Source organism: Siniperca chuatsi, linkage group LG7, assembly GCF_020085105.1.
Source record: "Siniperca chuatsi isolate FFG_IHB_CAS linkage group LG7, ASM2008510v1, whole genome shotgun sequence".
Classification (NCBI taxonomy): domain Eukaryota; kingdom Metazoa; phylum Chordata; class Actinopteri; order Centrarchiformes; family Sinipercidae; genus Siniperca; species Siniperca chuatsi.
This window is the reverse complement of record NC_058048.1, coordinates 14200961-14213421: the sequence shown is the minus strand read 5'-3', so window position 1 is coordinate 14213421 and position 12461 is coordinate 14200961. Positions and strand designations below refer to the sequence as shown.

At 41.8% G+C, this 12461-nt stretch overlaps 1 protein-coding gene across 1 annotated transcript; it reads left to right on the top strand.

Moving 5' to 3' along the window:
* The first annotated feature begins 1887 nt into the window (after positions 1-1887).
* On the top strand, positions 1888-11934 carry fzd4 (frizzled class receptor 4). Its single transcript, XM_044203543.1, has 6 exons — positions 1888-2615; positions 5836-5973; positions 6221-6607; positions 7307-7452; positions 8138-8385; positions 8580-11934. Exons 1-6 carry the CDS (start codon positions 2352-2354, stop codon positions 8996-8998), a joined length of 1602 nt encoding a protein of 533 aa, XP_044059478.1. The 5' UTR covers positions 1888-2351; the 3' UTR covers positions 8999-11934.
* The last annotated feature ends 527 nt before the right edge of the window (positions 11935-12461 follow it).

Below are 12461 nucleotides of genomic sequence, written 5' to 3'. Positions count from 1 at the left end.
TTTTTCCCTCCTTTGCTCTTGGCTGAAATGTACACAAGAACTTCAAGGTTCTAAGCTTTCTCCATTTCATGTTGCCATTCATTCACTTGCATGCATGTGCGCACACACACACACACACACACACACACACACACACACACACACACACACACACACACACACACACACACACACACACACACACACACACCACGCCCCTGATAACCATCAGCTCCAGGGCACACTCTATTGTTTCAGCTCAGTGCTAATTACTTCAGGTCTTGACCCCAGGTTCAGCCAAAGAGAAGCAGAGGGGGATGGTGTGTGTGTGTGTGTGTGTGTGTGTGTGTGTGTGTGTGTTGGGGTTGGGGTTGGCTGGGTGGAGAGGTCATTGCTGCTGCCAATCAATTGTCACACTGAATTCGCCTAAACATCACAGTATAATCCAGGAGGGAAAACATAGCAGCACAATGAGACCAGCCAACCAGACTGCTGCTGATATTTTCATGTTTTAAGTATGTGTATGTGAGTCTCTTATCAACAGCAACTCCCTAGAAATACCTGACTCAAACATGCCAGGTACAGAAATGCTAAGGAATTCTATGGAAAGGATTAGTACAGATGCACAAAATAGTTTGTTGGGTTAATTCCATTAGAATAGTTATACAGACAATTTAGGAGGTATGTAACTTTGAATAGGATTGTTCTTGTCTGCCACCAAATCCTTCTGTGTTGGCTCCTTGTGTTTCTCTGTTTTGTGTCTTTGGGCAGAAGAAGAAAGATAGGCTTGAGATGAAAAAGGCACATATTTGGGGTCCAGCCGCACTTCCTCATTGTGTTTGTGTGGCTCATGCATGGAATATCAAATGATCCCGCCCCCAAATTCAGTTGTTTCAAAGGCTCGAAACTTAAGCAAATAATGCTGACATGCAGTTGGACTCTGGACATGTAGAAATCATTTGATTTCAGAATCCTCACTCACTGTCTCGTACGTAGATACAGGTAGTCACTGTACGTAGATTGAGTTGAATATAGTAACTAAAATAAAATAAAACATCACTCTTACGGCAAAGAGGCATTAGAATATGGGTTCAGGAATTTGTAATACATCTGGCAGACCCATAAAGTGTCAGAATTGTGCAATTCACTTGGAAGAAAACACAAATCAAGCATTCCTTAGGCTCTCCCCCTCCTGAAATATTTGCAACAAATCCAAGCACCTTCTCACTCAAGTCCACTTTTACAAGACAGAAAAGCCAAAACAACACTCTTCACTGCTAGTTTCATGCTGTAAAAGAAAAGTCTTCTCCCAGGGTGCCACGAGCAAACAAAACCTGTCCAGTATGTGCATTCATTGCAATGCAAAACAGATTTCCAATGCTTCAGCATCACTTAAGGCCCTACTTTCAATTACAATGTCATGAGCACTTAGAGCTGACGGGCCTTTACAGAAGGAGAGTGGAACCTGTGGTGAAGTTCCAGACGGGCTTAAAAGACCATTAGGGACTTATAAATATAAAATAAAACACACGCACACACACACACACACAGAAAAAGCCACTTTTCGGATGCCTATTTTCTAAAAATACAGCCAATAAAAACATATGTAAGCCACATCAGCCAGTATAAATACAGGTTCTGGATATTGTCAGAATTAAATGGGGAATGCTCGCTGATTTTCTTTGCAGGGGGAGAAGAGGGAACACAGTGAGGAAAGAACAGAAAAGGATGAAAGAGGGAATGAAACAAGGACACAGGAAAAGAGAAAATGCTGAAGGAAAGGAGATGAGAGAGAAGGAGAGGGGATAGGGGGAGAGGAAGCAGCTCGCTCTTCTATTTTGCCTCTTGGATCCCGCCCTCTCGGTCAGGGGTTGGTCAGGGGAAACCCAACTCCCGCGCATGGATTGGTGGGCTCTCCTCTGAACTGGCAAAACAGTCTCTCCTCACAGACACAATAAAGTTTAGAGCTGGACGCTCGCAGGCAGTACGCGCAAAACCGGACGGCTGTATCTCGTCGCTGCGCTGCGCTTCTCCACACGGAGTTCTTAACGGGAAACAACGCAAGAAGGACTGTGGGATTTATCCAAATGTAGGTTGTTTTTTTAAACTGCAGATGCACGCACTGTTCTAACTGAAAACACGCGCTTTTGATTACGCACCTCTCTCGTAATGATTCACTGCGGCTTTCTGGATGTTTTAATCTACTGAATGGCTCCGAGTTGGATATTATAGCCTCCGAAACGCATGGACTACACGCGCTCCACTCCGGCTGGACTATAAACTCGCGCTGCGGTTTCCAGGGCGACCAAACCTAACTTGGTGTTTGAGGAGAAATCAGCTGTGCCAACATTTACAGAGAGGGCAGAGTGACCATGCCCGGGATGATGTTGTCGCTCGGCGGAGCAGCCTTGCTCGTCTTGTGCGGGCTGGTCGGTCCGCTCTGCGTGGTGCACGCTTTCGGCGACGAAGTGGAGGAAATGACCTGCGACCCGATCCGGATCAGCATGTGCCAGGGCCTCGGTTACAACGTCACCAAGATGCCCAATCTGGTCGGCAACGTGCTGCAGTCGGACGCCGAGCTGCAGCTGACCACGTTCACACCGCTCATACAGTACGGCTGCTCCAGCCAACTCAAGGTAACTGGACTGATGTCAGACACACTGAATACATACTGATATTAGAATAGACAGTGTGTTATTAAAAGCAGACACTGAAGCTGTAACATGCACACATTTAGGAACACTGATCCTGGACTCAAAAAGGCATAGCGATACAGTCTAAATTTACGTGTGTGTGTGCAGAGAGAGAGGGGAACAGAGTGTGGTTGCGGAGCACATGACAGAGAGCTTCTAGCAGTAGTTGACTATTCAGTGAACTGTTCAGACTGATGGTGCCAGTGATAACGAGGAGCATAATATAGGCAGACCCCCATAGAGTTAAAATAAGTGGAGGGGTCCCTGCCTTCCTTCCTGCCATGCAGGCTGTCATGCTAATTTCAATGAAAATGCCCCCTCTGTTGACATTCTGAGTTCATGCCCCACACAGCAACAGCTGAGTCTTCAGTGCTATATACTGTACCGTCTTCTCATTAACAATGGTGCCCTCAGTGTCCCCAAGACAAATACTGCTTGTTTGCCTCATGCACCATGTAAGAAAAAAATAGATTGGCCCCCTCCCTCATCTCTAAGATTTTACTTAAGATTATAATTGGAAAGACTGGTGACACAACAGAGGTCACATTTTTGGAAATGCCAACAAAGTGGAGCTTATGAATGGAGTTTACTTTTTCTGAAATTACGTGTATTCTGGCTAATCGTTTTATTTAGAGATTACTTTTCTCACAATTGGTCATACCTGGACATGTGCACTGCTAAAGAACAAACAGTTTCCCAGGTGCTCTTTTGTGTCATTATTTTAAGGAAGTTGGAGTCTGGAGATGTGTGTGATTTTTATCACTGTGTGTGTTTTAGTGCTTTAGTGCTTTGTGTGTGTACAGGTGTTTTTGACAAGCTAAATGAATACAGTGCTTAAGAGACATTTGTGTGCGTGTGTGTGTGTGTGTGTGTTAGACAGTCAAACAGAAGAAGGAGCAACTGCAGTGTAAAACCAAACTGTCCTCCTCCAGCTGAAAATTGTCCCAAAAGATTAGCTGGCGTGTGTGTTAGACAGTCAAACAGAAGAAGGAGCAACTGCAGTGTAAAACCAAACTGTCCTCCTCCAGCTGAAAATTGTCCCAAAAGATTAGCTGACAACCCCCCTCCCCTCGCTCGCTCTCTCACTCATATACACAGACACACACACACACACACACACACACACACACTCTAAAGAGGGTGGAAAGGGAAACGTATCCCCTAACATTTGCTCTAATGGGAGGCTTCCTGACTAGTAACCGGAGCAGCTTTTAGCAGTGAAGTGACAGCACTCAGGTTACCAACGGTCGGGGAAAACACCCCGAATGTGTTACTGGTAAAGCACGCATAATTCACCTTGAGAAATATCAGAAATTGTATTGCATCTAATTTCATATCTAATGCTTTTATTATAAACTTTGTGTGAATTGAATCAATCAGACAAACAAAACCTCCACACACACTGTTAATTTAACTTTTTTTAAATTGAATTTAAATCCAACAGCAAATTACTCAGGACAACTCCAATACTTGTGGTTCAGTTTGGGAATAAAAGATTCTTTATTTGTGGTGAGAAACTTAATACTGTCTCCAGATCAGCCAGCATTTGCAGAGATAAAGCTGCGCTACAACCCAGATACTGATCAGAGAACAGTGTAACAAATTGGGTTCCCTCTTACTCAGATAACTCCCATACTTCCTCACAGAAGTAGAAACATTATTAGCCTGTAGGTATGTAACAGAAAAGTAGCTCACTGACTATATCTGTAATTCTTGTGCGATTTATTTAATGGTTGTAAATTTTATAGCCCACGATTAACGTGGTGCCCAGATGCACAATTTTCATGTTTACATAGCAAATCAATTCTCACAGAAAGTAAGAGTTGTATAATGTTTCTGTGTGTATTTATTTCTCAACCTTGACACCCTTCTTGGATTCATGTTTCATTTGGGCTCCGTTCAAGGGCTGATTTCAAGCTGGGTTTTCCTCTATCATTGGATCAAGGCTGCAAGGCCCAAAACATTTATTTCTTATTGTGGCCCATTAAATATTTTGAAATGAAAAATGGCAGCAAACCCTCCACCCCACCACGCTTTAGTATTTAAAGTCTGCCCTGTCCAAGCTCCCGGAGGGTATGTTTGTTTCCTTTACCCGAAGGTAGCCGAGTGAAATGTACTTTCTGCTTCTGTGTATTTTCATATCATGAGCCTGACACTCTGGCTTCAAACAGATTTCACTGCAAAGGCATGAAATCACTTAAAATTGCAACCTATTGTAACCCCAGAGTACTTCTTCCCTCACATGACTACCACCTCAAACAGTCAAATGTGACTTCAGACTGTTCACTATCTTTATAACCCTGACTTAGATATCTATTTCAAAACCCTTACCATGGGACTGAGAAAACTGAGCCTTGGATTAGGGGGGAATTATGGAGCATTACAGGGCACATGCGCTCAGTGTTGTTAAATTCATAGATTTGTTTTTAAAGATGCAGAATTGTATGTGTAATCTTGGAGCAGGTTAGTGTTGGCCATGGTGTTTTGACTCAAATTGTGGAGTTTTTTTTTATAATTAGAAGTGAAAATAGAGACTCGCCGCTAGAAGAGGTGATGCAATGTATTGAAAGCAGCAGGGCAGTGAGTGGTATATGCAGGTAGATGGAGAACCCACATGTGGAGTACAGGGTGTAGCCACCTACCAGCTGTAATCCTGTTGTAACATATAGAAAGATTGGCCCACAGGGTAGTCACAGCACTGTTTCCACTTCTTTAACAAGCACTACACCACTGACGGGATTTACCTTCTGCTTCACAGAACTGGAACACAGCAGTGCAATGAAATACGATGTAGTATTGGATAACTGTTGCACTCTTACTGCACTTTTAGTCTCTATAAGTTGAAATTGGTTTTTGGTATACTGTAATTTTTCACTACTCAATATGTTTGTTTCTCTCTTTTCTCTCTATAAAAAAAAATACAAGAGCTCTTATTTGAATACACACACACATTATTGTAAATTCAACACATTTGCAGTATCATCAGTCTAAACTCATTTTATGACTTTTGTATAATTTCTTTCTCTTTAAACTTGCTATGCTGTCACTCTTTACTGTGTGCTATGAAATCTCACTACAGAATAAACACTCGGCAGAGTTTTATAAAACATACTAAGAGCAAAATGTTTAACTTGCATCTTTTATCTCCCATTTTTTTCTCCAGTTCTTCCTGTGCTCAGTCTATGTGCCAATGTGCACAGACAAAGTTCCCATCCCCATTGGTCCATGTGGTAGCATGTGTCTGTCCGTCAAGAGAAAATGCCTCCCAGTGCTCCACGAGTTTGGCTTCATATGGCCTGAGGTGAGTGGCATCATCACGACAACATCCTGCATATATTAACAAATATAACTTTAGGATGTGGTTGAAAGGTGTGGACAATGGTCTATAAGAAACCAAAGTATTAAGATGAAATGCTTTCTTTTAGGACAAATTAAAAAAATAAAAAATCTCAGAAAATGTATGTAAATTAACTCAAAATGTTGTTCACAGTATATCACAGCCTTAATAAGCAACCAAAATGCCATTTCCCATCATGTCTCCTCTCCAGGTGCTCAACTGCAGCCTCTTCCCACCTCAGAACGACCACAACCACATGTGCATGGAGGGTCCCGGGGACGAGGACCCGCCCTACCAGCCCGTCCGCCATCCTCCCCACCAGGAGGAGTGTCAGGCCCTGGGATCTGCACCTGACCAGTATACCTGGTTAAAACAGACCGAAAGCTGTACTCTCCAGTGTGGCTATGACAGCGGGCTCTACCGACGAGGGGCCAAAGTCTTCACAGACGCGTGGATGGTGGTGTGGGCTGTGCTGTGCTTCCTGTCGACCACTCTGACTGTCCTGACGTTTCTGTTGGATTCACAGCGCTTCTCCTATCCCGAAAGGCCCATCATCTTCCTATCTATGTGCTGTAATCTGTACAGTGTTGCTTACCTGGTAAGTAGGGGATTCAGTGTTATATCGTCCCATTGTTTGGTTCTTTTTTATTCAGTCTCCCCCAATCAAAAAACTGTGAAATATAACAATAAGTAAAACTAGTTTACACAAATTTTACGTAGTCTTGTCTGTCTTGATCGGTCCTGTCATTCCTTACCTTTCATGTGTTTTTCATTTACTATGGGTTAATATAGTATGGACTATTCTGTGCATATTTATTATGTTGTTTATTTGAATTTATAAGATATGTGGATATATAGATATGTGATATAGAGATTTATTCTGTTTTCAGGGTGCCTTCCCTAGGTTAACTTTTACTCATTTACAGTTTTATTCTGCCTCTTGATCAATGAGCTTCATTCCTGTCCAATAAACTAATAAAAATTTTTTTTTTTAAAAAAGCTCCCCTGCCAAGAAACCAAAGCAAATACAGATATCAGTCAAAATATTAAATCTGTAATTAAATAATAATAATATACTTTATCAATAGTTGTTTTTATTCATCACTAAATACAGAGGATTTAATCATGTACTGCTTATCTAAATGGAAAAGTCAGATTTTCACTCTGCTTGTAATGAGAAAGACTATGATTATGTGACTTTGCATCTTTCTTTGATCAATAAACATTTTTTAACCCCTTTGTTTTTTTCCTTTCCCTTTTTTCTCTCTCCACTATCACTTTCTGTCCTTTCCTGCAGGTGCGGTTGACTCTGGGGAGGGAGCGTGTTTCCTGTGACCTGGATGCCACCGCAGTACCAATTCTGGTCCAAGAAGGGTTAAAGAGCACTGGATGTGCCATAGTGTTCCTCCTGCTCTATTTCTTTGGCATGGCTTCCTCACTCTGGTTAGTATAAGCAAACACAGACACACACACTTTTTACCACATCAATCCTTCATCTCTTTGTCCCATTGTCATCAGCTGTTGTGAATGGACTTTGGTGGAACAATTGGAACACGAGACTTGCATCCTGGTTTTTTTTTTGTTTTTTTTTAAGTCTAACTATCCTGTCTCATAACCTCTGTACTACATGGATTCATTTCCACATACAAAGGCAGCCTTTGTAAAAAAAAAAAGAAAGAAAAGAAAAAAAAGGCACTTTTGGAGTGCGTGCTGCACTACAGTTGCAGTGGAAACGCACTGCTGTCACAGCTCTTTTTCTTCCTTTTCACTTTGCCCTCGTTTTCCTGTTTGTCTTCCCTTTTGGAAGAGCAACAGACTGAAAAACCCAAGGACTTCACTCTCTCCTAAAACATGATCACAACCCTCTGTTATGTAACTCATTACTATCTGGTATTATGATGAGCTAATTATAATGGAGGACTATATGTGTCTGCCAGATTTTTTAGTTATATAGAGGGCAACGTTAAGCTTTGAGCAACTCTAGCAGTAAACAGTAGCCCAATGTTGCCTCAGCATCTTGTTTCCAGGAAACATTTGATTTTATTCTCAACCAAAATGAATGCCAGTTCAGTAAAACAACCTGATAAATGTACGTATGAGCAGTATTCTCTCTCTCTCTCTCTGTCAGGTGGGTGATTCTGACCCTCACTTGGTTCTTGGCTGCTGGACTGAAGTGGGGCCACGAGGCCATTGAAATGCACAGCTCCTACTTCCACATAGCAGCCTGGGCCATCCCAGCCGTCAAAACCATCGTCATCCTCATAATGAGGCTGGTGGATGCAGACGACCTGACCGGACTCTGCTATGTTGGCAACCAGCAACAGGAGGCGCTCACGGGCTTTGTGGTGGCACCACTGGCAACATACCTTCTAATAGGTAATTACAACATGATAGTGCAATCATTGTATGTATTTGAATGGGATTTTGACCTCTTTCTACTAAAAATAGTGCTTATACCTATATATTATATACTCAGACCCCACATTCATTCTTTAACACGTACAAGTCATTTTGTGTTTTCTCTATCTGATGGTCCTTACATGACTATTGTTTTCCTTTCTGCTGCCCAGGCACTCTGTTTATCTGTGCTGGCCTAGTGGCTCTTTTCAAGATCCGCTCCAATCTCCAGAAAGATGGTGCCAAAACAGACAAGTTGGAGCGTTTAATGGTGAAGATCGGAGTGTTTTCTGTTCTCTACACTGTCCCAGCATCCACCGTCATTGGCTGTTACCTCTACCAGCTCTCTCACTGGGGGGAGTTCAGGGCCAGCCCCCGGGACTCATATGTGGTATCAGAGATGCTTCGAATCTTCATGTCACTGCTTGTAGGAATCACGTCTGGCATGTGGATCTGGTCAGCAAAAACCCTCCACACCTGGCAGCGCTGCTCTGCCCGCCTGCTCAGGGACAGCAGGGCGAGCCGAGGGGGCAAGAGGGCACCGGGCGAGGGCTGGATCAAACCAGGGAAAGGCAACGAGACAGTGGTGTGAGGAGAAAGAAAGAGAGAACGGACGGGAATGGACTTCTACCTGCTTCTCTCTCACTTACAGAACCTCACTCTGCCAAACGAAAGATGGAGATGTCAGAGGAAAAAAGATGAGGGAGATGTGACACAGGAACAAGAGTTTCTCAAGGAAGCCACTGGATGTAATGGCATCATAAAAGCTCGCTGAGAGGCTGTAAACATGTCTCATCCCCCTCTAAGTGACTCGGTGCCTCTAACAGGGGATAAGGGGGAGAAAAGTGGAGGATCGGGTCGTACATAAGTAGCCACAGTAACCTCTCTACCTCTGTTAGACTTCCTTTGCCCAGAGAGACAGAGAAAGCAAAAAATGAAGGAAAAAGAGAGACGGGAAAGGCAGAAGAGAAGCATCAATATGCAGACCAGACACACCGATAAGCTGTGTAGCACCACGTCTACCTCTCTGTCTCTCTTTTCTCCAGAGCCCTCAGCGGAAGAGACTGAACCTGCTGGATACAGTAACCCTTATAATGTTGGGTCTTTTTAAGGTCTTTTTGAAGTTTTGAATTTTACACTGGAGGGTCCTGGTGCAGACATTACACAGATGTAGGTTGATGTTTCCCAAAAGCATCTGACAACCAAGTTCCTGTGGGTTTTTATGTCCACACTGGAAAATAAAAAACTAAATACCAGACCAAAAGTAAAATCTGATAAAAACATATAAAATATGGCCGTAAATCTGTGACGTGTTTACATTTGAACATTATTATACATTTTTGTAAATTATTACCTTTTGTACAATATAAAAGAGAAGGTGATTTTATTGCTCAGAATGTTTTGGGAAACCAGCTCTAAGCTGTAATAATGCACTATAATTATATACAATATGTGAAGTGTCTGCACTTGTCACAGGTGCATTACCAGGGACGGCAGTGATGGAAGGGTCAGGGTTACCTTTAAAACATGGAGAGTTTGGTCAGTTTTCATCATGAATGCTGCAGAAAAAATAACTAATGTGGTTTATTGCTCAAATAAGTAAAAGTCAATTCACGATCACTTGTCTTAAATATTGTGAAAGCAGAGAAACATAATGAGAGATTATTTTTTTAATCTGTTTTGTACATTTAGGTAAAGTCTGTGTTAGCTATTAAGTCATACCGCAATGAATCCTGGGAGCCCCCCAGCTGTGCCTTTTATGGACCCATAAATGTGGAAGCGGTAAGGCATCTGGGAAATGTAGGCCTGTGTGTTTTACCTCAGTGGTCTATGAGAAGCTCAGCTAACTCCCAATGATGTGTGCTGTCTTTTTGGAAATGCTGCACTGAATATGCTCTTGAGTTACCATGAAATCCAGGAAATCAAATTATTCCCTCTGCCCTCTTTTTCAAACATCGGACCCGAGGCAGGTTAAAGAATTAGAGCTTATTAGACAATCACTTGCCAAAAGACACATTATGCAATAACAAAGTGCTGTCACAGACACATGCACATATATGCAGATATACGCACATGAAGGAATCAGTTCCCACGGATCTCACCCACCAGCTTATATATGAACAAGTTATGATCACTATCAGAGACACCAGAAATAAGAGGTCATATCGGCCTAACTTTGTCTCCTTTCAGTCTGTTTACATGTTTCTCTCAGTTTCTGTTTAAATCATTTCAGTTTGATGAGGCCATCACAGAAGCACAATGAAATTGGCACTATTAATTGGCGTGTCTGTTCAGCCTGGATATCTGTATGTCTGTCTGTCTGATGCTCTCATTGGCCCACAGCCTGCCTGTTTCTCTTTATCCTTGTCTGCTGCATCATGGCTCGTTTCCCAGACAATCAAGTCGTCCCTGGAAAAGATTATTGTACGTTACATTTCAGAATTTCATGGATGATAAGAGATGAGATTTCTATTCATGGTCTCAAGTGGTGCATTTTGTTGATAATAGGCATCTCCCACCATTTAATCCCTCTCAATAACTGCTTATAGAATGTACTATAAGTTTTAATTAAGTTATTCCTGGTCCTGACTCGTCACATCTTACTGCTGCATTCACCAAATTCTGCAACCGCTCCTGTGTACCGTATATTTGCCTGACAATCTATCTAGCAAAGCTCTTGCGTTTCAGTGAGTCTTTGAATGTATAATACGTGGGGTGTGTGTCACATTATGCCTTCTACATTTAAGTAGACTAAAGAAAATCTTGGTTCTGGGCTATTTAAATGTATAAGGGCTTGAATAATTTGGAGCTTTGCCCCCCTGTGTGTCATCTGAAACCAGATAGTGCCTCACACAGCCTGTCACAGGTATTTTTTTAAATTAATGTTTAGAATGGGACAGAAAATCATTTTCAAAGTGTGGGCTGCCCCGGGAAATATGTTAAATGTAACATCACCCTTATTGCATTCAAAGATACTTTTAGTGGTTCTGGTGAAACCTAGAACCCTGAAAAACCAGTGTTTCTCAAACCAGCATACTTTGGCACACTTATTAAATTTCCAGTTAAACAAACATTACATTGAGTTCAAGTGAATTAAATTAACCTTTGACCACCTCCCCCTCTGAGCTAATGCAGTTTCCCTCTTAAACTGTCTTAACGTTTTGGCCATCTACTCTCGTATGACCGCACTGAGCTTCAGGTGACATTTCCAAACAATCACTGAATAGTTGTGCCTTGAAACAGAGAGAGTGTGTGCCACGGCCTATGAGAACCAATGGTAGTGCAGATTTATAAAAGTCCATATATGAATCAGTGTTGGGGGGGGGTCAGTTCACCAACACTGATCGTAGCCTTTAAGGTCTAACTGTTCCTTTGTGTAGACTCGTCTTGATGATGTCATCAATGTATTATAAAGAAATAGCTAATTTATCCTTGTAAAAAAGTGACAAATTTTAAAACTTGTTTGTTATTTAAAAACACTTTTGTATCAGAAGAAGATGATGAATAAAAACTTTTTGGTTTCCAATATGTTGATGCCATTTTTTTATGTATCAACATCTGCTTGTGCGATAAATAAGTGCAATAGAAATAGGGCTGCAACTAATGATTATTCCCATTATTGATTAATCTGCTGTTTGTTTACGTGATTAACTGATAAATCTTTTGGTCTATCCGAGGTCAGAAAATAGTGAAAAATGCCTGTTCCAATTTCCTAAAGCCCAAGGTAACATCTTTGAAAGCCTTGTTTTTTTTCGACACACATTTCGAACCCCCCAAATTTTCTGTTAAATATCACAGTAGACAAAGAAAAGCAGCAAATTCTCACATTTGTTTGGTATTTTTGCTTGTAAAACAATTAATCGATTATCAAAATAGATGCTGATTAACTCTCTGTCAATTGAAAAAAACATACAGTGTCATAGATTCAGTGCAGGCATTAAAGATAAGGGTTTAATGAGTAATCCTGCTTCAGTGTGTCGTGTATAGACATTTCCATGCCTTCTAAAAGCCACTACTGGGTGGTTATGGGTGAGTGAATGAATGAGTTCTGTTCT